The sequence below is a fragment of the Trachurus japonicus genome, chromosome 5 (genome assembly GCF_045865225.1).
Source record: "Trachurus japonicus isolate A0001 chromosome 5, Traja_1.0".
NCBI lineage: Eukaryota > Metazoa > Chordata > Actinopteri > Carangiformes > Carangidae > Trachurus > Trachurus japonicus.
In genome coordinates this window covers 18,844,161-18,869,517 of record NC_140911.1, presented here as the reverse complement: position 1 = coordinate 18,869,517, position 25,357 = coordinate 18,844,161, and the positions used below count along the sequence as shown (strand labels likewise).

The 25,357-nt window shown below is 44.1% G+C and overlaps 1 protein-coding gene across 19 annotated transcripts in view; it reads right to left on the bottom strand.

Moving 5' to 3' along the window:
* The window catches only part of plekha6 (pleckstrin homology domain containing A6), a 77,332-nt gene that overhangs the window by 26,977 nt on the left and 24,998 nt on the right, over window positions 1-25,357 (bottom strand). For 14 of the 19 annotated variants that reach the window (XM_085776637.1, XM_085776645.1, XM_085776639.1 and 11 more), the window contains exons 1-6: window positions 25,143-25,189; window positions 19,706-19,789; window positions 11,878-11,992; window positions 11,522-11,626; window positions 7,935-8,007; window positions 1,680-1,780 (exon numbers count right to left, since the gene is read on the bottom strand). In XM_085776637.1, coding sequence (XP_085632763.1) covers window positions 1,680-1,780; window positions 7,935-8,007; window positions 11,522-11,626; window positions 11,878-11,992; window positions 19,706-19,789; window positions 25,143-25,174 — 510 coding nt within the window. In that variant the 5' untranslated portion in view covers window positions 25,175-25,189. Of the gene's footprint in view, window positions 1-1,679; window positions 1,781-7,934; window positions 8,008-11,521; window positions 11,627-11,877; window positions 11,993-19,705; window positions 19,790-25,142; window positions 25,190-25,357 lie in introns of those variants that run through there. The other 5 variants (XM_085776641.1, XM_085776651.1, XM_085776657.1 and 2 more) reach the window with 1 other exon arrangement.

The window sequence follows — 25,357 nt, the reverse complement described above, 5'->3', positions numbered from 1 at the left end:
TATATTATATATATATTATATTATATATGTATATATTATATACATTATTATATACAGTATGTATATATTATATATAATATATACACAGGTTCAAACATCCTATATAACATCTGGAGCACACACACACACACACCACCACCACCACCACGCATTGTTAGCATGAATGTTACTTTGATGGTCACTGACATGAACCTGACTGTTCATATTAACACTACAGTCTGGAACAGAACTGAGTGTCACACACTGGCTATATTTACTCAGTGTGTGTGTGTGTGTGTGTGTGTGTGTGTGTGTGTGTGTGTGTGTGTGTGTGTGTGTGTGTGTGTGTGTGTGTGTGTGTGTGTGTGTGTGTGTGTGTGTGTGCCTGTATACCGGGTACATGTAATGGACTTTGCTCTGGACATGTAAAGAGAGAGAAGAACTAAATGTTCTGAAAAGAAGAGAAGTGATAAACAGTGACTGTAGAGAGCATAGCTGTCAGTGTGTGTGTGTGTGTGTGTGTGTGTGTGTGTGTGTGTCACTCTGACACAAGGGGACACAAGGCTGACTCCATCTTACATAAAGCTTTACTCAGCTAACCTACTCCATCCTCATCCTCACAGCTCTGTCAGGAGGAGGCTGCTGATGTGATTCATGGGAAGGAAACACAACCTTCATCTGTTTGTCATTGGCTGTCTATCTCTGCTCGCTCTCATCCAAACATGTTTTATCACCAGCACACACACACACACACACTGGGTCCTCACTCCACAGGAGGAGGAGGAGGATGCTCTCTGATGATGAACCTGTAAATGGACTGAAATGTTTCTCACCTTTAAAGTTACAAAGCACTTTACAACTTCACCTCTCATTTGGCCAACACACACACACACACATGCCTCAGAGATGCTCACAAGTCTTTTTTCTTTTTTAGTAATCCCTGTCTCAACCACACAGCATAACAGCCCTGCTGCTTGAAACACTCAATGTCAAAAACACTCACAAGTTGTTGTTTTTTTAAAGTCTCAGGACTTCGATCTGAAGTCCAAGTCAGCGCTCTACACTAACAGTCAAAGGAGGACGTTTCTGTCCTCAAGACCAAGGTGTCCTCACGATCTACATCGATGTGAACAGCTTCACATCAACATTTTTATAAGAATGAGACGTGGTTTGAAAACACAGCGTGTACACAACATCATCATCTGAAAACAGAGTTATGGACTCTCAGTTCAAGGTCGCCTCTCTAACTGGGAAAAAAACAAACAAAAAAACATCAGCCCACCCCTCTGATGAGACGGAGAGCCTGCGTCCCCATGGGGCTCTTCACCAGTCATAAATAACATCATGTGACTGAGTCAGCCTCCATCAATCAGCCAGATCCTAACCAACACCCTGCTCTGAGCCACAGCCATGCAGCCAGGAACTCAGGCATCACTAAATCCTGCTTTTGCAATAAGCAGTCCCACTGCACAGGGAGGGTTCCTCAGGGTGAGACCAGTGGCTCTGTGAGGAACCACAGTCTCACTGAAACATTTCTCTATCTCTTGCTCCTTCACTTTTTAATATCTAAGACACTGTGCTGCAGAAAACTTTTCCACAATGTACATGGAACCAATACCTAATTTTACGCACATGACCTCATTAATGTTCTTACAGACATCTCAGCAGATTTTTCCCCCATCAAAAAAGATTTCACTGACCTTAAAGGCAAACTTGCGGGTGATGTTGTCCGAAGGCTGCACTCCTCCGATCCGAAAACTGAGCAGCGGCAGACTCCCTAACACCGACTCCTCCTTCTCATCTGTGGAGAGGGAGAACGTGCAAGGTGTGAGAACACATCCCGAGGACCCGTCAGAGGACAACAACAGTCACATCCCGATCCAGAACGTTTTCCCAGCATTCCCTCTGCTCCCACGGTGACAGCTGCCTAGAATAGATATCCATTATGGTCCGAGGGGTCCCTGTGATAAGCAGTGGTAATGGCTCTCTCTCCCCTCTCTCCCCTCTCTCTCACACACACACACACACACACAGAGCAGAATCCAGTGGTGATAAACAGGAGCACGGTGCCGACTAAATAATGGAAGCAGACATGAAAATTTCAGCAGTTAGAAAAGGATCATCCAGTGTGTGTGTGTGTATCTGAGAGCTCCTACCTCTGATTTCTCCAACGCTGCTGCTCTGCACCAATGCTCTCCCTCTCTCCCTCTCTCTCTCTCTCTCTCTCTGCTGCCGCTCACTGAGTGTGTGTGTTCATGTGTGGGTGTGTGTGAGAGGGAGACAGCAAACGAGGGCAAGGGGGAGAGAGAGAGAGAGAGATCTGAGGGAGGGGGAAGGGCTTGTGCAATCATACAATACACTGGAAGAGAGGGAGAGAAAGAAAGAGAGAGAGAGAAAGAGGGAGTGTGTGTGTGTGTGTGTGTGTGTGTGTGTTTGCGTGAGATAATGATCTGCCCATGTGACTCAGTGTTGCAGGAATCTCGGCCCCCAGCCAACTGTACCTGCTGCTTGTGTGCACCAATGAGATTTCATGCACACACAGAGACACACACGCCAGCGGGGACAGCAGGTAAATAGACCTGCCTCTCCCTGGCTCGTGTCTCACACACCCATCTGAATGATTTATTGTTGTCTGTATTTATAGAGTGAAGCCATGAAAACAGAAACACACAGGAAAAAACAGTGTTGACCAGAGGAAACGAAGATCGGCTTAACGATGTAAACACTTGACACATCAGATCAGATGATCTGTAGGATGTTTATTGTTTTGTTTTTAATCTATCATCAAGGTAAGGATGCATCCAGAAGGTTTCTGTTTTATTTGTCAGGGTTTGAGACAATGGATGCAGTGGTGCTGACAGCGTTAATATTTAAACAGCTGAACCAAGCCTCTGCAGAGATGGTGAGTAAGACAAATGTGTAACTTCCTCCTGAGCAGATCATAAAAGACAATAGTAATATTACAACTGAACACAACTCATTAATCCCAACATTAAAAGAATACGAATAAAAATAAAAATAAGAATAAGAATGACTTTACTAATCCCCAAAGGGAAATTAATGTGTCATTTTCATATATCATGTTATTATTTCTACTGCTGATGGATCACAGTGATCCACAGACTCACTGTGACTGTGATAGTGACTGAGGTGTTTTGGTTGAAGTCTGGTCACATTTTTCTTATTTTCAGTAAAATTCAGATCAAACAGATCTGACTGTCTCCTGATTAGAGCTGTGATTGATCTGAGTCCTCTGAGCTGAGGAGAGATCACACACACACACACACACACACACACACACACACACGAGAGAGATGCTCACAAGTTGTTTTTCAGTCTAAATCATGTTTCTTGTCTTTGATCTTCAGTCAAAGTCAAGACTCGGGACTCTAGACTAAGACTGATCCACCAAACTCCATCTGGACACAACATAACACACAACCTGCCCCAATGGTTCATCTTTTAATTTCCAATACTTTAATCTTGCTGATAAATAAACACTGATGAATACAGAACCACTTCACAAAGGCGTCAAAGAAAAAAGCCAAATCCAAGTTCCAAACTCAACAAAACTGTGCAGGGAAATAAAAAACCTGATAAAGCTTTGATGTCGTGATAGAACAATTCATTTATTTACCTTCATGTGTGTGAACTCGCCCAAAGGTTCAAGGTCTTTATTTGCACAACACTTGCACAAATAAAGAACAGTGGATGCTCTGCCGATGAGCAAACACTTCTATTACACGTCCTATCTCAAAATAGAAAAGACAAATTTTCTCACTTGAAATGTCAAAGCTGTTGTGCATCTGCATCCGACCCTTCAATCACTATAACAACCACCTTAAGCACCTTAACACCCTGCCCACTGTAACACTGGGCATCCTATAACACCCTCAACACTTTAAACACCTTGAAAACATATCAACCACCTTTAACACCCCATAAGACTCTGAACACCCTAAAACCAAGCATCCTGAACACATTCATACACTGAACACTTTGAATATCCGAACACTACCATAAACAATATACAGTAGTACCTGCCCTGAACACTCTTTACACCCTGTAACACTCTTAATATCCTAAAAATGAACATCTTGAACACCCGAAGACTCTGAACACCTTGAACGTCCTGACTCCTGACACAACAAACAATGAAGCAACTACCTTGAACACCCTAACACCGAGCACCCTGAACACCATAACACCATAACAAACACCTTGAACACCCTCATACTCTCCACTCCAGAGCGATTTGTCTTGTCAGTCATCGGTGTGTATTTGTCTGTAGAGACACACTGATGGAAACGCAGACTGAGCACCAGCCAGTCAGAGACAGGCCTGTAAAACACAGCCCACACAACAAAAGTACTGCGCCTTCTCTCCTCCCTCCTGCCCATTTTTTGGCCCTCGGTCCTCGCTGGCATAGCAATCACAGTGGTAAATTGCACTGTCACACATTCCTGCCTCCATCGCTCCCTCTCTCTAAGCCTCCTTTTCCAAAACACAGCTGGGCCAGGCAGAGAGGGAGGAGAGGCTGGAACAAATCAGACGTGTTCAGAATGAAGAGAGCAGCCCCCGGCACAAAGGAATAATGTCTAATAAGACAGAAAGGAAGAGCACTCAGAGGCCATGTGTGTAAAATGAGTACATCCTGAACATGGGTTACTGTTATGTCGTACATAGAGAGACAAGGGACAAAGATTTGTGTCTCAGTCGGCGCCACGGAAGAAGAAATAGCAGCAGCTTTTAATCCTGAAGGGGTTTGGGTGGCCACTCTTATCTCAGCTTGTTTTGTGACTTTGTCTTGTGTTCTGGCTTTTCTGCTGGAATTTGCTCAAGGTTATTTAAGGCTGAGAAGTGGGGGACAAACAGGACTGACAGAAGGTCGGGAGTGCCAGCACTGGACAGCAAGGAGGAGATAAAGACCAGAAAAACACAACACCTGCACCTGGATGATGAGGGGAGTGAACTGAAACTTGGTCCCTATAACCGTCCCACAGGGGTTTTAAGTTGCTTCCAGATAAACTTTTATCAGTTAAGAAAAATGAAAACTATTTTGGTGATAGACAAATAATGTAAATAACATTTAGAGCGGGGAAGTGGTATGGTATTTCTCCCTGTGCCTGTGTGTGGGCTCTCCAGCTTCCTCCCACCAACCAGGTTGATTAGCGACTCTAAATTGCCTGTATGGGGGAATGTGTAAGTCGTTTATTGGTAGAGCCAATGCATCAATGTCAATCCAGACTTTTCACAAAAACAGATGCTGCTAATGTTGGGGTAAATTATTGGGAAATATTTATATAGATTTAAAAAAAAATGTGATTCACCTTTGGTTTTCAATGGTGCAGTCAGAGGTACTTTCTCTCATTGAGCAGCTTAAATCAATAGGAGGTGGATAGACTATTGACTTAGTTTTTATGCTATTTATAATTATGACTGAATAAATATACATCAAGAGATACTGCATCTTTAACAATCATGACAAGATATGGAGCTGCAGCAGGCCAATGGATAATAAAAAGTAAGTAGTTTTTTTCTAGAGAGATCTATGTTAAACATTGATGACCAACATTACTGTCACATTGAAGGATAAACAGATAAGTACATGTTTCTTGTCAAGGCATTAACCAGATATTTACCTTATTCTCTGCAAATGAAATTATAAAAAACAAGCTGATGAAAATATAACTGAACATTTGAACTTTTAGAGGGAAAACTACAGTACAGATGTGTATTAGTGTGTATTAACCCAAAGACATATGTTTAATGTTTGCCATCTGAAGTGGAGATCTAGACGGTGTCAGCTGGTCTCAGAGAAAATCAGAGTAAAACCAGTGAAGTGAACTGACAGAGGTTAACGTTTTAAGACTTTATCACCTCCGTCTTGGGCCATGATTGGCTGTGTAACATCTGCTGCAGAAAACCACTGACAGCTGGAAAGGAGAGGAAATCCACAGCAGCGCAATAGGAATTGGAGATGTTGTGTCTAATTATCTTCCAAGCAAGAAGTAACAAGGCAAGGGGCAGAAATAGAAAGCTGATATTCAGATACAAGGGCCTCCGTGACCTACTCCGTGTACCTGGAGGACAGTTAGATATCACATGACACATCTGGGCGAGTCATGTGACGGCTCAAGTATCATCTGTCAGTCTCCATCCCCATGGCAACAGCTCCAGCCCGCCCTTTCTGCTGACATATTATCTCATCTTTGCCTCACAGGAGTGAAGTTATTAAAGTCTTAAAGATTCTCCTACAGCGTTTTTTTATTGTCAGGGTTCACTGGTAGGACCGCAGCCACCGTTACCATGGTGACGTACACTGCTGAAAAGAGAGCCACTGTTGTGAGGCTGCAGCCCCAGAGTCAGTTCAGTGACCCATTAATGTGTGTGTGAGAAATGCCTCACATCTCAGTGCCTGTGCATGCACGCACACACACACACACACACAGAGTAACACAGCTCTTTACATAAACAGTCATCAGCTGCTGTATGTTAACGCTCAGGTTAGGTTAATATCTCATATAAGCCATCATTCAAAAACATTCTCATAGCAGCACAACTGAGTGTTTTCCTGCCTTTGACACAACATAACATAAACTGACAGGTCGATCTATGGCGACTCTGAGAGCTCATCTTAACGCAGCTCAGGGAAAAAAAACACAGATACACACTGCAAATTCAAGTTGGCAGTACTGTGAAGGTGGAGTCCTTACCACAGCAGCCCGACTCATGTCCAACCCGTGGCCTACCATATCATCTCTCTAAATAAAGAGATGTTCAATAACTTAAAAGAATAACCAGAAGAATGAAAAGTAATAAAAGAGAAAAAATCTGCTGGGACACAAATTTACTGTCAAATTGGGCATAAAACCTAATTAAAGTCCAAGGAGTTGTCCACTTTTTAGTGTTCCCTGGATGTGTTGTCACATTGATGAATATACCAAATTTGTGTGTTTTCTTATGCTCTCTTTTTGAGCTCTCTGGGCCACCGTAGAAAAAAAACACTCAGGAAACACTACTGTCTGTAAGAAGAGCCCTCCAAACGGACAGGTAGAGGACGATGCTGTTCATAACATACAGTCCAGCACCAAAGTGCATTGCAGTTCTGGTTAAGGTTAGTTAGTGCAGTTAAAGCAGGTGCATTGGATGAAACAGAATTGATCCAGATGACCACAATGAAAATATCATCAGAAACTAAAAGATAATTATGCTAGGCATGTCACAATTACTTGTTTTCACAATTAATCGTGGTATTAAACGCCACAATTAATTGATCGTAAAGATTCCTAAATACCGTCACTTCACAAATAAGATTATGTTGGAACCTTATCGGCTGATGTGCGCAAAAAATAAAGGTGAATGCTCAGATACTGGTCCATTTAACTAACCTAACATTGAATCGGTAGGAATTTAAATGTTAGCGTGTCATTTGTATTAAAAAAAACACAAAATAAAACAAAAAAATGATTAAAATAAATGTAAACATTTGGTATAGATGACAATTTATGACCTGAATATTTCAAACATTTCCCCTGGGGATTAAGAATTTGTCCTATATTAATAGATACTTGAAATATTTTGTGTAAACAATGAGTAATGTAATTATATTTTGACTATATTTGATTTTACACATTCATAGTGTTGTGAAATTAATTAATGTATAATAATCGTGATAATCGTAGTACCGTGATTATTTCTCTGACAATAATCGTACCAAGAAAATTTGTAATCGTGACATCCCTATATGCAACTGACCTAACTGACTTGTATGTGTTGTTGCCCTGGTGAAGACTCCACTGATGAGCCGCTCTTGAGACCGTGACTCTTAACTCTTTGTATACAGAGCCTGTGACTCCTGCCACTGTATAATAGCAGCGTGAACAGATACCGCTCTGGGGTGAGGAAGTGAGGACACCTGCGGAGGAGCGACTGGAGGGAGGTGAAGCACTCACCTTTGTAATAGAAGAGACATCTGTCGGTGAGGACAAACCACCTCTTGTTCCACTGCTTCACTCCACTGCTGGCCTGTAGGAGCACACATCACACACTCTGTTATGTGGATGAGTCCAAAAAGAAAAAGGTAGGTAAGGTTGTAACAGGGTTTATTCCCACATGGTAGCACAAGCAGAATATCACCTTCTTTTTAGCTCCAGGATCATCAACTAACAGCCAGTAGTTACTTCCGCCTTTCTCTTCTTCACTCACTAACTCACAGTGCCTCCTAGTGGCGGAACATGGATGCAGGAATACTAAGTGAACACAACATCCCCCCTTTACTTAAGAACAGTTCTTCCTTCAGCTGTAATGTAATATAGAAAACATAAATCCTTTACTTGTCAATTCTTTCTCAAAGGTCTTTACACCTGAGACCAATTAATGAAATTAAGATTAATACACAGCATATGTTTCAACCTAGACTGCTTCTTTGTGTCAACAGAATCAACAACATTGTGTTTGTTCCTTTTAACTATTCTTCCTTTCTCACAACACAGTAAGAAGATCTAATAACATTCAGCTCAATCATTAATTTCTTTTAAGCAACTTATTTTGAACATTATCACAACACATCATTGTAACCACATTGTTCTTTTTTTTTTTTTTTCTTTTAAGTCTTATAGTCTTTGAGCCAAGCTGGTGGGTTATGTGCTCTAACAGGACGACTTCCGGTCTGTTGCACATTTCCAGGCTCAACAGTTCCTCCAACTTCAGTTTCTGACTGAGCCGAGTTTTCAGGAAGCTCAGCGGGTACTGAAGTCAGATGAGAAGCATGCCATGTTTTTCCATCATCCAAGATGTAGGTGCTCGGACCCACTTGCTTTTTGATCATGATGGGGGCAGAGAATTTCTGATGTCCCTTTAACACATGTACAGGTTTGCGCACCCGCACCTTGTCTCCCTCTCTGAATGAAGGAGTGCGAACTCCACGTCTGGTATCAAAGTACTTCTTCATGTGCTTTTGTCGAAGGGACACTCTCTGACGCAGCACATCATCACGTGCTGTCATGGCAGGAGGAGAAAGCACGTCGAGCTTTGTTCTCATCTTGCGGCCATGCATCAGCTCGAACGGTGATGCACCCGTCATGGCGTGTGGTGTAGCACGATACACTTGTAGGAAATCAGCTGTAGCTCTTTTCCATGCTTTGTTTTGAAGCATTGTGGCCTGGATGCAGCTTTTGAAGACTCTGTTAAACCGCTCTATTGCACCGTTAGCAGCTGGGTGGTACACAGAGGAGCGGATATGAGTGATTCCTCTTTCTTTCAGGAATGATGAGAATTCAGCAGATGTAAATTGCGGTCCATTGTCAGTGACCAGGGACTCTGGATCACCACACCGGCTGAACACACTGCTGAGAAATCCAAGCACAGTTACCGTGGTGACAGATGGTGCAAAAGCTACTTCGGGCCATTTTGAGTAGTAATCGGTGAGTGTGATTGCAAACCTGCAGTCGTAAGTTGCATTTTCAAAAGGTCCAACTATATCCATGCCCAATTTCTTCCAGGGGCCTTCAGGCAGAGACACAGGTTGCAGCGGTGCCTCAAAAACCTTTGCAGACTTGTCAGAGCTTTGACACACTGAGCATGCAGATATTTGAGAACGTACCAGTGCATCCATTCCAGGGAACCAGTACAACTCTCGCAGGCGCTGTCTTGTTCTCACAATGCCCTGATGACCTTCGTGAGCCAGAGCAGTGAGTGTGTGGCGCAAAGAGGCGGGCACCACAAGGCGCGTCCCTCGAAACACCAAATTGTCCTTCACACACAGTTCATGCCTCATCTTGAAGTAAGGCTGCAGAATTGGCTCCACGGCTTTCACAGAAGCTGGCCACTGCTGGAGGATCTGTGCACGCAGAGAAGCAAGTTCAGAGCAGGAGGAGGAAGCATCCTCAAACTCACCAGCAACAGCGTGTATTCAGGCATTTCAACCTCTTTCACGGCCTGAGTTTGCTGAGATTGACACACACGTGCAAAGTGTCCTTTTTTATTACAATTTCTGCACGTTACTTTGGCTGCTGGGCATTCACGTGAGTTGGCCAGGTGTTTTTGTGAACCACAACGGAAGCAAGCACGTGCAGATGAGGTCGAGGCAGGTTTATTAGCAGGTTTTGCAGAATAGCTCCTACGTGGCTGTCTTGGCCTGTATGCTGTATCATGAGCCTTCACAACATGAACAGGTAAGTGCTGATCACCTGCCATAGACTTAGCTTGTTCACTGGCAGATTCAACTTGAGTGGCTATTGTAATAGCATCAGTTAATGTCAGTTTATCTTTAAGAAGCAGTTTCTCCCTAATGCGGGGGTTAGCCACATGCTCCACGAGCTGGTCTCTAATCATATCATCAGCATTGGCAAATTCACATGTTGCAGCAAGCTCTCTTAGTGAAGCAATGTATTGTACAATTGACTCCTGGGGTCTCTGTGCTCTCTTCCTGAACGTGTGGCGCTCCACCACCACGTTAACGGAAGGCATAAAATGTTCATTTAATGCAGCAATGGCGGCTGCTAGGTCGTCACCTGTGTTCGGCAGAGTATGAAAGATCCGCTGTCCCTCCGAGCCCAGACAATGCAGAAGTAGCGCACGTCTCCTTGCTTCTGGCCACGCGTCTCCATTTGCACGGATGACCAGGAGGTAGTTTTCGAACATCCTCACCCACGTCTTGAAAGGAATGGCCGGCTCCCCCGGGCAAGGCAAGAAAAAATCCGGGAACGGCGCATTTACAGCCATCTTCCGCAAAAAACAAATGCAGGTTCGACTCGTCGCCAATTTGTTATGTGGATGAGTCCAAAAAGAAAAAGGTAGGTAAGGTTGTAACAGGGTTTATTCCCACATGGTAGCACAAGCAGAATATCACCTTCTTTTTAGCTCCAGGATCATCAACTAACAGCCAGTAGTTACTTCCGCCTTTCTCTTCTTCACTCACTAACTCACAGTGCCTCCTAGTGGCGGAACATGGATGCAGGAATACTAAGTGAACACAACACACTCACCATCATCATCATCACCAACAACATCATCATCATCATCATCATCCCCGGAGAGACAAGAAGCGATGACCTGATGTGTCAGGTGCTGCTCCACTGGTATCTAATACAAGTGTCCTACAGCTCCGTTGAGAGACCTGTTCTGTAAAAACAGGGTCTTGACCTGGCTTCAAATGGGAATTTATTATTCAACCTTTGAATAACTTAAGAGAAGACACTAACCTGGTGCATCTCCCTCTGTTTGTTTTACACAGTGTGACACGAGCTCTGATGCCAAGAGGTAGAAATTTAAACTCCTACATTTCAGTTTCTTTAGTTTTTAAATAAATCTTTATCCACTGATAACAGCTGTTTCACCGTCTCAGTGGGTCATTTAAATTCAGCACTGTGCTGATTTACATAAACAGCTCTTATTGTTATTCTCTCAGCTCTTCCTGTTTTATGATACTCTGTGAAAGGCTGATGTTGTTTATCGACACTGGATCCTACAGTTCCCATCACTCCCATAAACTCAGGTGAGCTCTCCCATAAAAACAGCGAGCAGAGAGAAGAGCTAGTACCTGCTTGCACAGCCAGCCCTGTTTGGCAACTGCTGCTTTGGGGTTCCTGCGCATTGAGTTGGAGCGCTTCCCGAAGGTAGCCGCCTTCCTGGGAGTACGAGACACCTGCGGGTAAGTGGACAAACAGAGGAACAAATCATTTTATTTCTATGTTATTTTCATTAAATGTCCAAAAAAAGCTAAGAGTTGATTAATTATTATTATTATTATTATTATTATTGTACAGTATATTACTATCTCCATTTCTTAGTATAACATGCAACTGTATACTCTACAGTTTTTATTCTGTTTAAAAAATGACTGGTTTACAGCTTTGCAGTTTTGTGTGTGTGTGTGTGTGTACGAGTTTGTCTCACCCTGGTGTAAGGCTGGGCCTCTGGAGAAAGGTCTGACACCATGTTGTTGCTCTTGCACTTATTAATCCTCTCAGCTGCAGTGTTCACCTTCACATTCATATCCAGATCACAGTTCCTGCAGAGAAAACACAAACACCCTGCAGTCAATTTACTGTCACCTCACAACAAAACTGTCAGACTATCACTGTGCAACCAGTCTGGTCTGGGCCGGACGAGGTCAGCTCAGCCTCCAGCCTCCGACACTGTTAGACTACAGGTACGTGACGGGGACATCTAGTGGGCATGTGGGTAGTGACCTGTCAGGAGCAGGATGACAGAGTGTGAGTCATAAAGCCATCAACTCATAAAACCTCAGATACGGACAGTTAGATAAATAATCTGTCCCACTGTGGAAACACCTGTGATATCATCTTTTGCACTGTGGCCCAACAGTGACTCTTCCTTCAAAGTCACTGACGTCTTTTTCCTCATGAATCAAAATCAGAATCAGCTGGACCAGATCAGTCAGTTCTTTGGGGGTTTAATGCATGAGTCACATAACATTTCAATTCATCTATTTCTATAACTAATTAATCTTCATTTTGTATTAGCACCATGTAATGGGCTTGTTTCTATCTATTTTCAGGACGAGTCGCTGAATCCTGCACCATATGATTCACTCTCTTCTCTCCTCTGATTCACTTTTATTATAGACGTATGAAGCTGCCAGGAATTATTAAGAAGCTGCTGTTGACACAGTAGCGAATAATAGGTTTAGGACTTCCCACCAGATGTTTGGTGAGGACTGTGAAGGTCCCTCTAAAAACTTCATTTGGTGTTTGTGTTTGCCTTGTTGTAGACATCAGAAAATTCTTGTTTTAATGTCTCATCAACACTATGATTCATACATCATCCACTCTATCCACAGCTCTATCTAGCATCATTTACACCACCGACAGCATCATCTACATCAGGGATGTCAAACTCACTCACATACATCAATATGACATTTTCTTGTGGGCCACATAAAATTGTATTGTGGGGTCAGATCTGGCCCCGGGCCCTGAGTTTGTTTCATATCATCAACAACAGTGTCATCCACAACATAATCAACAACAGCATCGTTCATAACACCATCAACAGCATCAACAGCAGAACCATCCACAGTATCAAGCATAGTATTACCCAACGGTCTGTTACATTATACCGTGGTTGTATGTCACAGGACAGTTGGGACTGGTTTTATTGATTGTTTTGTTGTGTATATTTTAGTAGAGATTTTATGCATGTTTTTATTCTCTTGTGTGTTTTAGTTATATAACTGTGTTTTCCCACTGCCTGTGAACCCACCATCTTGATGAAATGCACTGCACCTGCGAGGCTCTCCTGTTCTCCTACAGACCAATCATCGGCGGAGGAGGAGGGCCCGGACCGGAAAAAGACCGGAAACAAAAGACCGTGGAGCACCAGAACACGAGGAGAGCTTGGCTGGAGAAGTTGCCACGGGGAGACCGGACACTCGAGTCGGACGAGGAGAGAGACGAGAGGAAATCCAGACGTTACGACGTGTAACACTCGCAGCGGCAGGGCTTTAACGCTCTGCCTCGTGTGTGAGTACCCTTTTGGGATATTAGTAACGTTCTGGTGTGGAGATCGCTAAGAGAGCTTTGCCCATTTTGAACGTGTATACTGGCAGTGATCTCGTGTGTTACAGGTGGCCCTCCAAAGAAGGACGAGGCGCTGCGCACGAGTCTCCCCTCCAATCCCACTCGCCTCCAATCCCACTCGCCATCCCGGTCTGGCTGAATCCTTTTTAAACAGAGACTGCTCGTTTTATGGATTTTACCCCTGTTGGCTTTTAAACCCTTTTAACTGGACTACAGCTGTTTTAGAGGGTTTTATTCAACTGGGTCTTATTGTCATTTTAAACTGTAAATAAACCTTGTACATGCATTGGCATCTGCGCCCTCTGTTTTTTTATCTTCACTGACAGTGTGCTCCCACCCGATCTTACGAATCTGCAAATAATCCATAAACATTTATTATTCAATCTTTATTCACTATCCACTCCTTACAGTTTTGGCGTTGTCGGCAGGATCGGGTTTTAGAGCACCTGTAGTGATTGAACAGAGAGGCCACCATGATGATGCCAGTGTATCCAGGTGCCCCTTGGTTGCCAAAGTTTAAGGGACCAGGTGATGATGTAAAATACAGTGACTGGAAAGAGCAAATACAAGGTTTGTTGGGTACACAGGAGTTAAATGAAGCCAGAAAAGTTGATATTGTTTTAGGTGCATTAGCTGGAGAAGCTAAACGCCAGCTCAGTGTTTTAGAGGAAGATGAAAGGGACAATACCCGTAAAGTCTTTTTGTATTTGGATTCACTATATGGTGATAGAACTCCTACACCTGTGCTAAGGTCTCAGTTCTTTAGTTGTGTACAAAGACTCGATGAGACAGTACCCTCATACATACTTAGACTACGAGAGCTACATTGCAGGCTGCAGCGACACGATCCAGACAATGCCCCCTCCGATGCTGCTTTGAGAGACCAGTTGTTGCTGGGACTTCAGGAGGGCTCTGTGGCCCAAGCTCTGAAAGTGTATGCCCGTCGTAACCCAGATGAAACCTTTGCTGCCATTCGACAGGAAGCACTGCTTCTAGCATCAGAGTGTGGAAATCCTAAGCCAGAGGTAATGTGTGCATCTGTGAGTAACCCTTCTGTGTCTACTTCAACTCAGGATACCAACTGGAAAGAGACTTTGAAAAGAGAGATCATGGAAGATGTGAGACTGCAGATGTCTGGCCTCACGCAGGAGCTGCTGAGGGAAATAAAACCACTTCTCCAACCAACCAGCAGGGTGACACAACCCCCTGTACAACCTGCGAGAGGGCGACAACGGCCTTCAGTCTACACAAACGACTGGGATGAACAAGGTAGGCCCATTTGCCGTCGGTGCAGACAAGCAGGCCATATTGCCAGGTTCTGCAGACAATCTCCACCTGCTCAGCCGGCTTTAAACTAGCCATCCCTGCTGCTGAGGTCCGAGGGGCAGGGGTTGAGTGTGCGCCAGAAAAGAATAGGACCACTGAAGCATTTATTGGAAATTGCCCAAACATTATTGTCAAAATTGAAGGGGTTGAACTGTTTGGACTATTAGACACTGGATCTCAAGTCACCTTGATGCAACAAAGTCTTTTTGAACAACACTTCTCCCAAATAAAATGTAGTCAAACCCCTGTGTTTTTTAAACTACGTGCAGCAAATGGACTTGAACTTCCCTACACAAGCTATGCTGTGCTAGACATGGAAGTGGAGGGTATTACTATACCTGGACGGGGAGTTGTGATTGCTAAAGATGAACATTGCACACACCCACTTGTCATTGGAATGAACGTTGTGACATCATGTTGGGATATCCTCTTTAAACGGCCCGAGAAGTCTGGTTTTTCCCCACAGAAGTTGCAGAACCACCAAGCTTGGAGAGATGCATTTGCCACCTGCAATCGCATCGAGGCCACCATGAAGGAGGATGGATTGCTTGGTTATGTGCGACAAACTAGTCGACGCATAATCAAAGTACCTCCAAAGAGTGAGCTGCTGGTGTGGGGCCGGACTCGGAAGGGCCCCGATGGAAAAGACTACTGTGCAATGATGGAAGCCCTGCCTGGAGACAACAGCATTGGAGTGGCTCGGACATTGACGATGGTAAGAGACGGCAGAGTCCCTGTGAGGATTTGTAACCCCCACTCTTATTGTCTGACCATAGGCCGATATCAGAAACTTGGCAAACTGCATCATGTGGACGAGGCTGATGTGCATGGGCCGCAGAATTTGAACCTGTCCTTGAGAGATGATTGCGTCGTAGAAGTGGCATTGATGAGCACAACGCCTGATGAACCAGAGCAGGAACTACCAAAAGAGGTGAGCAGTCTGGCGAACAGACCAGATTTATCCAAACAACAACAGGAGGAGCTACGTGCTCTTCTACTAAAGTGGAAGCATGTTTTTGCACAACATGATGAAGACTTTGGATGTACCAACCTAGTACAGCACCAAATACACACCGGTGATGCACCACCTGTCCGGGAGCGGTATCGCCCCCTACCCCCAGCCATGTACAAGGAGATGAAGACACTCCTTTCAGGTATGCTTGAATCAGGAGTCATCAGAGAGAGCTGTAGCCCATGGGCGGCACCTATTGTACTGGTGAGGAAGAAAAATGGCAGCTGGAGATTTTGTGTTGATTATAGAAAATTGAATGCTGTGACTCATAAAGATGCCTTTCCCTTACCCAGGATCGAAGAGACTCTCACCAACCTGACTCAAGCAGAGTGGTTTTCCACTCTTGACCTGGCCAGTGGCTACTGGCAGGTTGAGATGGATGCCCTGGACCGAGAGAAGACGGCCTTCACCACACCGCTGGGCCTGTTCGAGTTTGAACGGATGCCGTTTGGCCTTTGCAATGCACCAGCTACGTTCCAACGGCTGATGCAGCGATGCCTAAGTGGCCATTTATCTGACTATGTGCTTGTGTATTTAGATGACATTATCCTGTACTCTCCTGACTTCACTTCTCACCTACAACACTTGGACAAGGTGTTAGAGAGACTGGGACAGCATGGACTGAAGCTGCGACTGGACAAATGCAAATTGCTACAGCATGAAGTGAAGTTTCTGGGCCATGTTGTAGACTCAACAGGCGTGAAACCTGATCCAGACAAAATCTCTGCTGTTCGTGACTGGCCTGTCCCCAACACCATAAAACAGGTACGAGCCTTCCTTGGATTAGCTGGATATTATAGACGATTTGTGCCAGGTTTTGCTAAAGTTGCACGCCCACTGAATCAGCTACTGACTGGAATCCCAGCTAACAAAAAGTCTGAAGCCCAGAAGATAAACTGGTCCCCAGATTGTCAGACATCTTTTGTTGAACTCAAAACAGCCCTGACACAAACCCCTGTCCTGGCCTATGCTGATTACTCTCTTCCATTCGTTGTTTACACAGATGCGAGCAACCATGGACTGGGAGCAGTTCTGGCCCAAGTCCAAGAGGGACGAGAACGTGTAATAGCCTATGCAAGTCGTAGCTTACACCCAACCGAACAAAATGATGCTAATTACAGCTCATTTAAACTGGAACTTTTGGCCCTCAAGTGGGCTGTGGCTGAAAAATTCAAAGATTACCTGACCGGGACGAAGTTTACTGTGTACACTGACAATAACCCTCTTGCCCACCTACAGACAGCTCGTCTAGGTGCAGTGGAGCAACGTTGGGTTGCACAACTCTCTTCCTTTGACTTTGACATCAAATATCGCTCTGGTAAGAGCAATGTGAATGCTGATGTACTGTCCAGATATCCTGTTAACCCTCTACCCACAGGTGTAGCCGACACATCAGTCGGGCCAGACAACACTCCAGTGATGGCAACCATTGAATTCACCCCAGAAGGAGGCAGTGAGGAGTGGGCTGGCAGTGAGTGGGAAGAGGCACAGTCCAGTGACCCAGACATACAGACTGTTAAAAGGTACGTGGAAACACGCGTGTTACCTGAAAAAACTGAACGTCAGGCCCTGCCTCTCAGGAGCCAGAGACTGTTGCAGCAGTGGAAGAGGCTTCATGTCCAAAACAACATTCTGTGTCGAAAAGTGTTTGATTCACAGACTCATGAAGTGAGGCACCAGATTGTATGTCCGAGTGCCAAGAGCAAAGAGGTGTGGGGGAGTGTACATGAAGCCACCGCCCATGCTGGAGTGGAGAGGACTCTTTCACGCATTCGCCAGCGCTTCTATTGGCCAAATATGGAGGCAGAGGTACGTCAACTCCAACAGGGATGTGTCGCCTGCAGCCTGCGGAGGGAGAGAGTTGAGCCTCGAGCCCCATTAAAACCAATTGAGGTATCATACCCCCTTGAAGTGGTAGGCTTAGATTTCCTCTCACTAGGCCGCCACACAGACACTCACCCAAACATCCTGGTAGCTACTGATTTATTCACCCGCTATGCTTGGGCTGTCCCTACACGAGACCAAACTGCTGACACCACAGTTAAAGCCTTATGGACCCAAATAATCCAGCCCTTTGGCTGCCCTGCTCGATTCCATTCAGATCAGGGACCAAATTTTGAGTCTGGGCTAATGAGACAGTTGTGTGATACCTATGGTATAGCCAAGAGTCGTACTACCCCGTACCACCCTGCTGGTAATGGCAGTGCAGAACGCTTTAACCAGACTCTTTTGAACATGCTCCGCTCCCTCGAAATTGATAAGCAAAACCATTGGCCTGAGTATTTACCCGAACTGGTACATGCTTATAACAACATACCCCACAGCGCCACAGGTTATGCCCCTTCATTTCTCATGTTTGGTCGACACTTGCGCCTCCCAGTGGACATTGGGTTGGGAGTTGGGCCCCAGCAGAGGAAGCATGACTTAGATGGGTGGGTTAGACATCATCAACAGAGGCTATCTGTAGCATACAGTCTTGCTAAGCAAAAGATGGACAATGCAGCTTCTCAGAATAAGCAGCGCTATGACAATAAGGCCAGAGCTTTACCTTTGTTACCTGGAGAGAGGGTGTGGTTGAGGAACAGGAACAGACAGGGACAAGGGAAATTGTGTAATTGGTGGAACCCAGAGACTTATGTTGTTCTTGAACAGGTTGGAGACACCGAACTTGTGTACCGTGTTCAACCAGAGAGGGGAGGCCGCGTACAGACTGTTCATCGTAACGCACTCAAGGTGTGTACGGCTCCCCCAACAGAGACTGTTCCACCAGCTGCCGAGGCAGCTGCAGAGACTCCGGAAGTTCAACTGCCGTTGATCTATGGATTTCCTCCGAGGCCTGCAGGAATTCCTCCTGCAGGGGAAGAACCTGAAATTGCTCCGCGGCGCTCCACAAGGGAGAACCTGGGACAACCCCCGGTGAGATACAGAGACTCGTGATGTTGCAGGGACTGGCAACATTAAAGTGTGGGAGAATGTCACAGGACAGTTGGGACTGGTTTTATTGATTGTTTTGTTGTGTATATTTTAGTAGAGATTTTATGCATGTTTTTATTCTCTTGTGTGTTTTAGTTATATAACTGTGTTTTCCCACTGCCTGTGAACCCACCATCTTGATGAAATGCACTGCACCTGCGAGGCTCTCCTGTTCTCCTACAGACCAATCATCGGCGGAGGAGGAGGGCCCGGACCGGAAAAAGACCGGAAACAAAAGACCGTGGAGCACCAGAACACGAGGAGAGCTTGGCTGGAGAAGTTGCCACGGGGAGACCGGACACTCGAGTCGGACGAGGAGAGAGACGAGAGGAAATCCAGACGTTACGACGTGTAACACTCGCAGCGGCAGGGCTTTAACGCTCTGCCTCGTGTGTGAGTACCCTTTTGGGATATTAGTAACGTTCTGGTGTGGAGATCGCTAAGAGAGCTTTGCCCATTTTGAACGTGTATACTGGCAGTGATCTCGTGTGTTACAGGTGGCCCTCCAAAGAAGGACGAGGCGCTGCGCACGAGTCTCCCCTCCAATCCCACTCGCCTCCAATCCCACTCGCCATCCCGGTCTGGCTGAATCCTTTTTAAACAGACTGCTCGTTTTATGGATTTTACCCCTGTTGGCTTTTAAACCCTTTTAACTGGACTACAGCTGTTTTAGAGGGTTTTATTCAACTGGGTCTTATTGTCATTTTAAACTGTAAATAAACCTTGTACATGCATTGGCATCTGCGCCCTCTGTTTTTTTATCTTCACTGACAGTGTGCTCCCACCCGATCTTACGAATCTGCAAATAATCCATAAACATTTATTATTCAATCTTTATTCACTATCCACTCCTTACATGTAGATTACTCACTGCAGATAAGAGTGTATTGGTGTGGGCTCTTCCAGCTGGATCACGCTCACTGCTGGTCCAGCTGGTCCACTGGGGTCATGTTGACTGAAAGAGAGAGAGACAAAGAGGAGAGGACGCAGGTCAGCACAGGGTTTTAAAAAGACATCATGGGATGTCAACTAGAGAAAAATGTATTACACCATGGTTAAAGCAGAAGTAAGTGGTCCGGTCGTTTTGGCTAATGCTGCGTTCCAGGCAGGCTTTTGAAACCGTAAATTACAGCTTCAAGTCACAACTTACGACTTTGTAGCGTTCCAGGCAACCCACTCGTGTTTTTCCGACCTGTTTTACCTGTGAAAGTCACTATAACGGCCACTCGTAACTTCCGACCTGTGAAGTCGTACCAGTTAACACGAGTTACGGGTTGCCTTGAACGCACCATAACAGTCCTCATCCCTACGTCACCACATTCACGCACATCCCTTGGCTGCACACACAGCCCTTCATGCCGTTCTCTCTCCTCATTGGATAAAACTTGTAGGATACGAGAAAAGTTTTCTATGTAAGTGATTGCTGTCGGAAGATAGAACTATTTAAGACTTATATTAACACAAAAATATCGCTTACTTCTGCTTTAAGACGTTGTTGTTTAGAGTTTACCCATCATTTCTGTCAGTGTTGAAATGAATGATGGACATTTGATGATGAAGACAGTGTTTCTGTTATAATGACAATACTACATGTTTATAATAAGACTGAATTATCTCTTGATAGGAAATTAAAAAAAAGAAAATACTGGGCTTGACTGGAGACAGCAGCACTGCAGCTGTCTGCTTGGATCAACCCACAGTGCTCTGAATCTGCAGCTGGTTCAGGGCTTCACACTCACATGCTGCTGCCCTGGAAGCTAAGGCTCCCTCAGTGTGTGTGTGTGTGTGTGTGTGTGTGTGTGTGCATACATGTGTGTGAGGATGTGTGCGTGTTTCATTGGCATGTGCCCTAGTTACCAGGCCTCTGCTAGAAGAGGAGAGAAACTGCAAAACGCAGAAGACGCATACTGAGCTGAAGTGAAACCAGAGCACACACAAGAGGAAAATAGCATAAACAAATCAAATATGTAGTTTATTTACTCGCTTAATTACTTAATTCCTCCTCTTTTCTCTGGTTTCTTGAGCGTCCCACTGGTAGATGAAACACTGCTGGGTTACCTGTGTGGCTACCTGTGTGGCTACCTGTGTGGCTCGTCAGCCTTGACCCAAAAAACAGGTCCTGGTTTGTGGTGGATGTCTGAATATGCAACGTACTTGAACATCTCTGAACTGATCTGAACTGAATCTGTCTAAAAACAAAATGTACTCACTATTTCTATATGGCACTCGTATTTTTATCAAGATGCTATGTGAACTAACAGCTCCCACTTTCTGATATACTATGTCAGCCAGACACACACCTATTTGTGTAAGTGGGAGAGAAAGGAAGAGAGAGACTTTGAGACAGAGTGATAACCTACAAACCCACATAGAGGAAGTTGCTGGGTAGAGAATAAAAACCTGACAGCAGGAACTGGACCAGGTGGACCTGCTGGAGGATTAACACGTACACACTGTGCTCATAAGAGTGACCGAGTCACAGCGGTCATAAACACAACCAAGCTTTGTCAAATGTAACTCTGATATACGCATATATTACAATGAATAGCCTACTACAGGCAGAGTTTGACATGAGCAGCAGCAGCAGCACAACATCACTAGAGATAAGTATCAACTACATCTTTCTTTCAGTTCCTGTGCAGCCCCTATATGTTCACAGTAAACCACTGAGCTGATGAAAGTATTAATAGATCAGTAAAGTGTTTAAATAGACTGAAGTAGAGTTAGTACCACTGAAGACCCACATGGATATATAGCGCCCCCCAGAGGGCAGCAGAGTGAACAGGTGATGATGACTGGGTGTGATGTGCAATGATGAACACTTTGTTGAATACCGTACTCACTGTACTTCACGTAAATACTTTATTTTACAGAAACGAACAACTTTTGCCATAATGCTATGAAGCACAGAAGCACTCTTATTCTGAAGGAGAGCTTTTCGTCAACATGATGTATTTTCTTTTATTTTGAAAATGTGATAGAAGTATTAGAAAAAAACAATCAGACCCAACTCCTCCACTGTCAGCTCATCTCAACCTGTCCTACATACATAGACCCCACGATCTGTTCTGAAGTCTGTTTGCAATATGCACAAAGAAAAATCTATTTAGAGGAGATTTGCAGCAGCTATTATTGATGGTCAAAAGTGAATTGCTAAAATTAAAGTGGTGGTTTGATGAAAACAAATTATCATTAAACCTAAACAAAACAAAATTCATGATATTCGGAAATCGTCCAATTAAGCAAGAGGTATGTTTGAAAATTGAAAATGTGGAAATTGAAAGAGTCTACGAAAGTAAGTTCCTTGGTGTCTTAATAGATCACAAGCTCTGCTGGAAATCTCACGTGAAATATTTGTGCTCCAAAGTATCCAGAAGTATTGGAATTCTGGGTAAAACTAGACATGTTTTAGATCAGAAGTCACTTCAAATGCTGCACTATGCGCTCATTGATCCGTACTTATCTTACTGTGTTGAGGTATGGGGAAACACATACAAAAGATTTGCATTTTACAAAAAAGAGTCATAAGGATGGTTCATCATGCTTGTTTTTAAAATCGGGTATTTTAAGATTTGAGGACCTAGTCAAATTCAAAACAGGTCAGATTTTGTTTAAAGCCTGGAATAGGTTGCTACCAATAAACATCCAAAAAATGTTTATGGTCAGAGAAAGCATATATGATTTAAGAGGGAACTGTAACTTTAAACAATCTACCATCCATTCTACCCTGAAAAGTTTTAGCATCTATTTTTGTGCTGTTAAAATGTGGAATAGACGAGATGAGGATATAAAAATGTGCAATAACTTAAAACAATTTAAAAGTAAGTACAAACATACACTCTTGGACAGCTATAAAGAACTGGACAGCTAATTTTACTCTTTTTATTTATAATCATGGTCTTATTTCATATTAAAGCAATATGTTTTTAATCTTCTGAATTGTATGGAACTACAGATGTACTGTATGACATGAATCACAATGTGGCGGGGGGGCTGAACTTGATAAGCTTTGCTTCCTTCAGCCCCTTCTCAAACTTGCACAGTATCATTATTGTTTTGTTTCTTGTTACATAGATTGTTTGTCTTTTGATGTGCTTGTTTGAGACAAATAAAAATCAAATCAAATCAAATCAAAGACTTTTTTTGTTGTTGTTGTTGACTGTGCCAAAAACAAACTTTACTTCTGACCAAAAAAAATACCTCCCATCCTGAGAAAGCCTGTGAAATAATTCCAAAGAAACCTAAGACAGACAGCTTATAGTTGTGACTTATATCCACATGTATCAATACTCCAGTCTGTCTGTTCTCCAGGCTTCAGTTCAGTCAGGTTGTTTCAGAGTCACTGGGCTCTGAACAACACATGCATTAACAATAAAATGTACTTTTGAATACTCAATATAATACAAATATAAAATCAAACACTCCTGGTATTTGTCCAGGGGATCAGTTCTCTGATTCAAGTCATGGAGCTGTGTGGACTGACATGTATTCGACATTAGAGCGATTTCTGCTGCAGTTGTGTTTATTGTCCAGGGTCCAGCGTGAATGGAGAGGAGCAGGGTAGCGTTAAGTGTGCTGCTGATTAAGAGTACATCTGGGATTAAGAGAATTAGAGTTAAAAATGTATCCAGCCCTCTATTATGTGCAATCATCACTCAGGCAAAAACTGCAACGAAAAAATATTTTTATTATTTGTTCCTTAAAAATGTTTGAAAATGATGTAAAGTGACATTACACATATAACACTACAGATAACATGAGGCACAATTTGGTGAAATGAGTCTTTGAGATGAGAAATCTGGACATCATCTCAATTCATCAGGCATAATAAGTGATATATTCTGAATAAAGTAATAAGTAAAACAATCAAAATGTTGTGGAAATGCTGTCTCCATCTCTCCAAAACAGTGACATGATATCAGACTGGAAAACTGGTTCGGCCTGTTTGGTTCTTGGATGGAGAGAATTGAAGAAAAGAAGATGAGACTACATTATGTGTATTCAGGGACTGGTCCAGTTCATCGACCTGAACACACAAAGTGGGTATAAACGGGCCGGCTATAGTTCAAGATGCACGGACGTCTCTCCTGCGTTCCAGCGTGACTGTGGGGGAAAATAAAGTTACATCGTTATACTGTATATCTCTCTTTATGTCTAAACTTAGTTTCAACACCATGTGACCTACTGGGCCAACTCTCTCCAAGTTTCTGGGGCCACAGGACCACATTGTCACCTACTGCATAACCCGCCACTAATGACAGCCAAAGACTTACACCCTATGTTATGCTATAAAGATACTGTTGCTTGTTTTGAATTATCACTTACAGTTAAATATGTCTCCATTAGGTACAGTTTACATACAATACTAATCCTAAAACAGGATGTAAGATCATGAATCCAACACTGTTGATCTGATATGAGCACTGACGTTAATGCAATGTATAATTATCTTTTAACTTTAACCATATTATAGCCACAAATGAACCTGTGATCATCTAGAAATAGGATCAATAACACACAGTAACAGGAGTGAGCTTGACTACTGTTGCAACTAGGAGAAACACACGGAGCAAATTCAGAAAATATATTCATCAGATGACACAACACGTGCTGCAAAGTCACACAACACAACAGAAGTGTTTACAGTAAAAAGTGATGAACCTGCTGGAACAATCTCAAACTGTGTAACTTATAAAGTTAAACACTGAATAACAAGTGAATCCCAGTGGGTTTTTATCACTTTCAGTCTGATAGAGGGAGTGTTGTATGACTTTGGCAGCATGTCTGTGTACGGTATGTGCATGAGTTTTCAAAGTTGCAGTGAGTTGGTTGTGTGACGTTGACAACATAAACACATTTCAATACACAACAACAACAGAAGCAGCATGAGTATTTATATATGATGTGATACTCACAAATGTGTCTTCTCTGTTCATGCTGGAAGCCACAGGGAGAAAATAGAGGCAAAACCAAACGGCCTCAACCTGCGTCCAAACCGGCGGCCGGATGTTAAAGTGTCAAAGGTGTCGATCACTGTGATGGTCGCACCCGCAGTGTGTCTGTCACGTGTTTCCTCTGTCCTCCACCCACGCCGTAAACCACACAGCCTAACAACACCACCACAGTCTGGTGGTGAATTTGCTGTGTGTGGCACTGCATTGCAGTCATCTCTGACCTCCAAGCTCATGGACACCCACTCCTCCGTCCGTCAGCCCCTCCCCTCCTCCTTCTCCTCCTCCTCCCTCTCTCATCCTCCCCTCGACCCTGCGTGTCACCTCCTCCTCCATCATCATGTGCCTTACACCTACCTGACTCTCCTGTCCACGCGGAACTTCAGCATCCTCCCCAGGATCAGTCATGTGCCGGCGGCGCAGGGGACGTCGGGGCGTACGAACGGAGGGATGGAGGAGAGGTGGAGAGATGAACAGAGAGGGGGAAAGCAGCAGCAGCAGCTGGAGGGATGGAGGAGGAGAGGAGGGAGATACCCACCGTCGTCCTCGTCTCTCTCCTTCAAACTGCATGA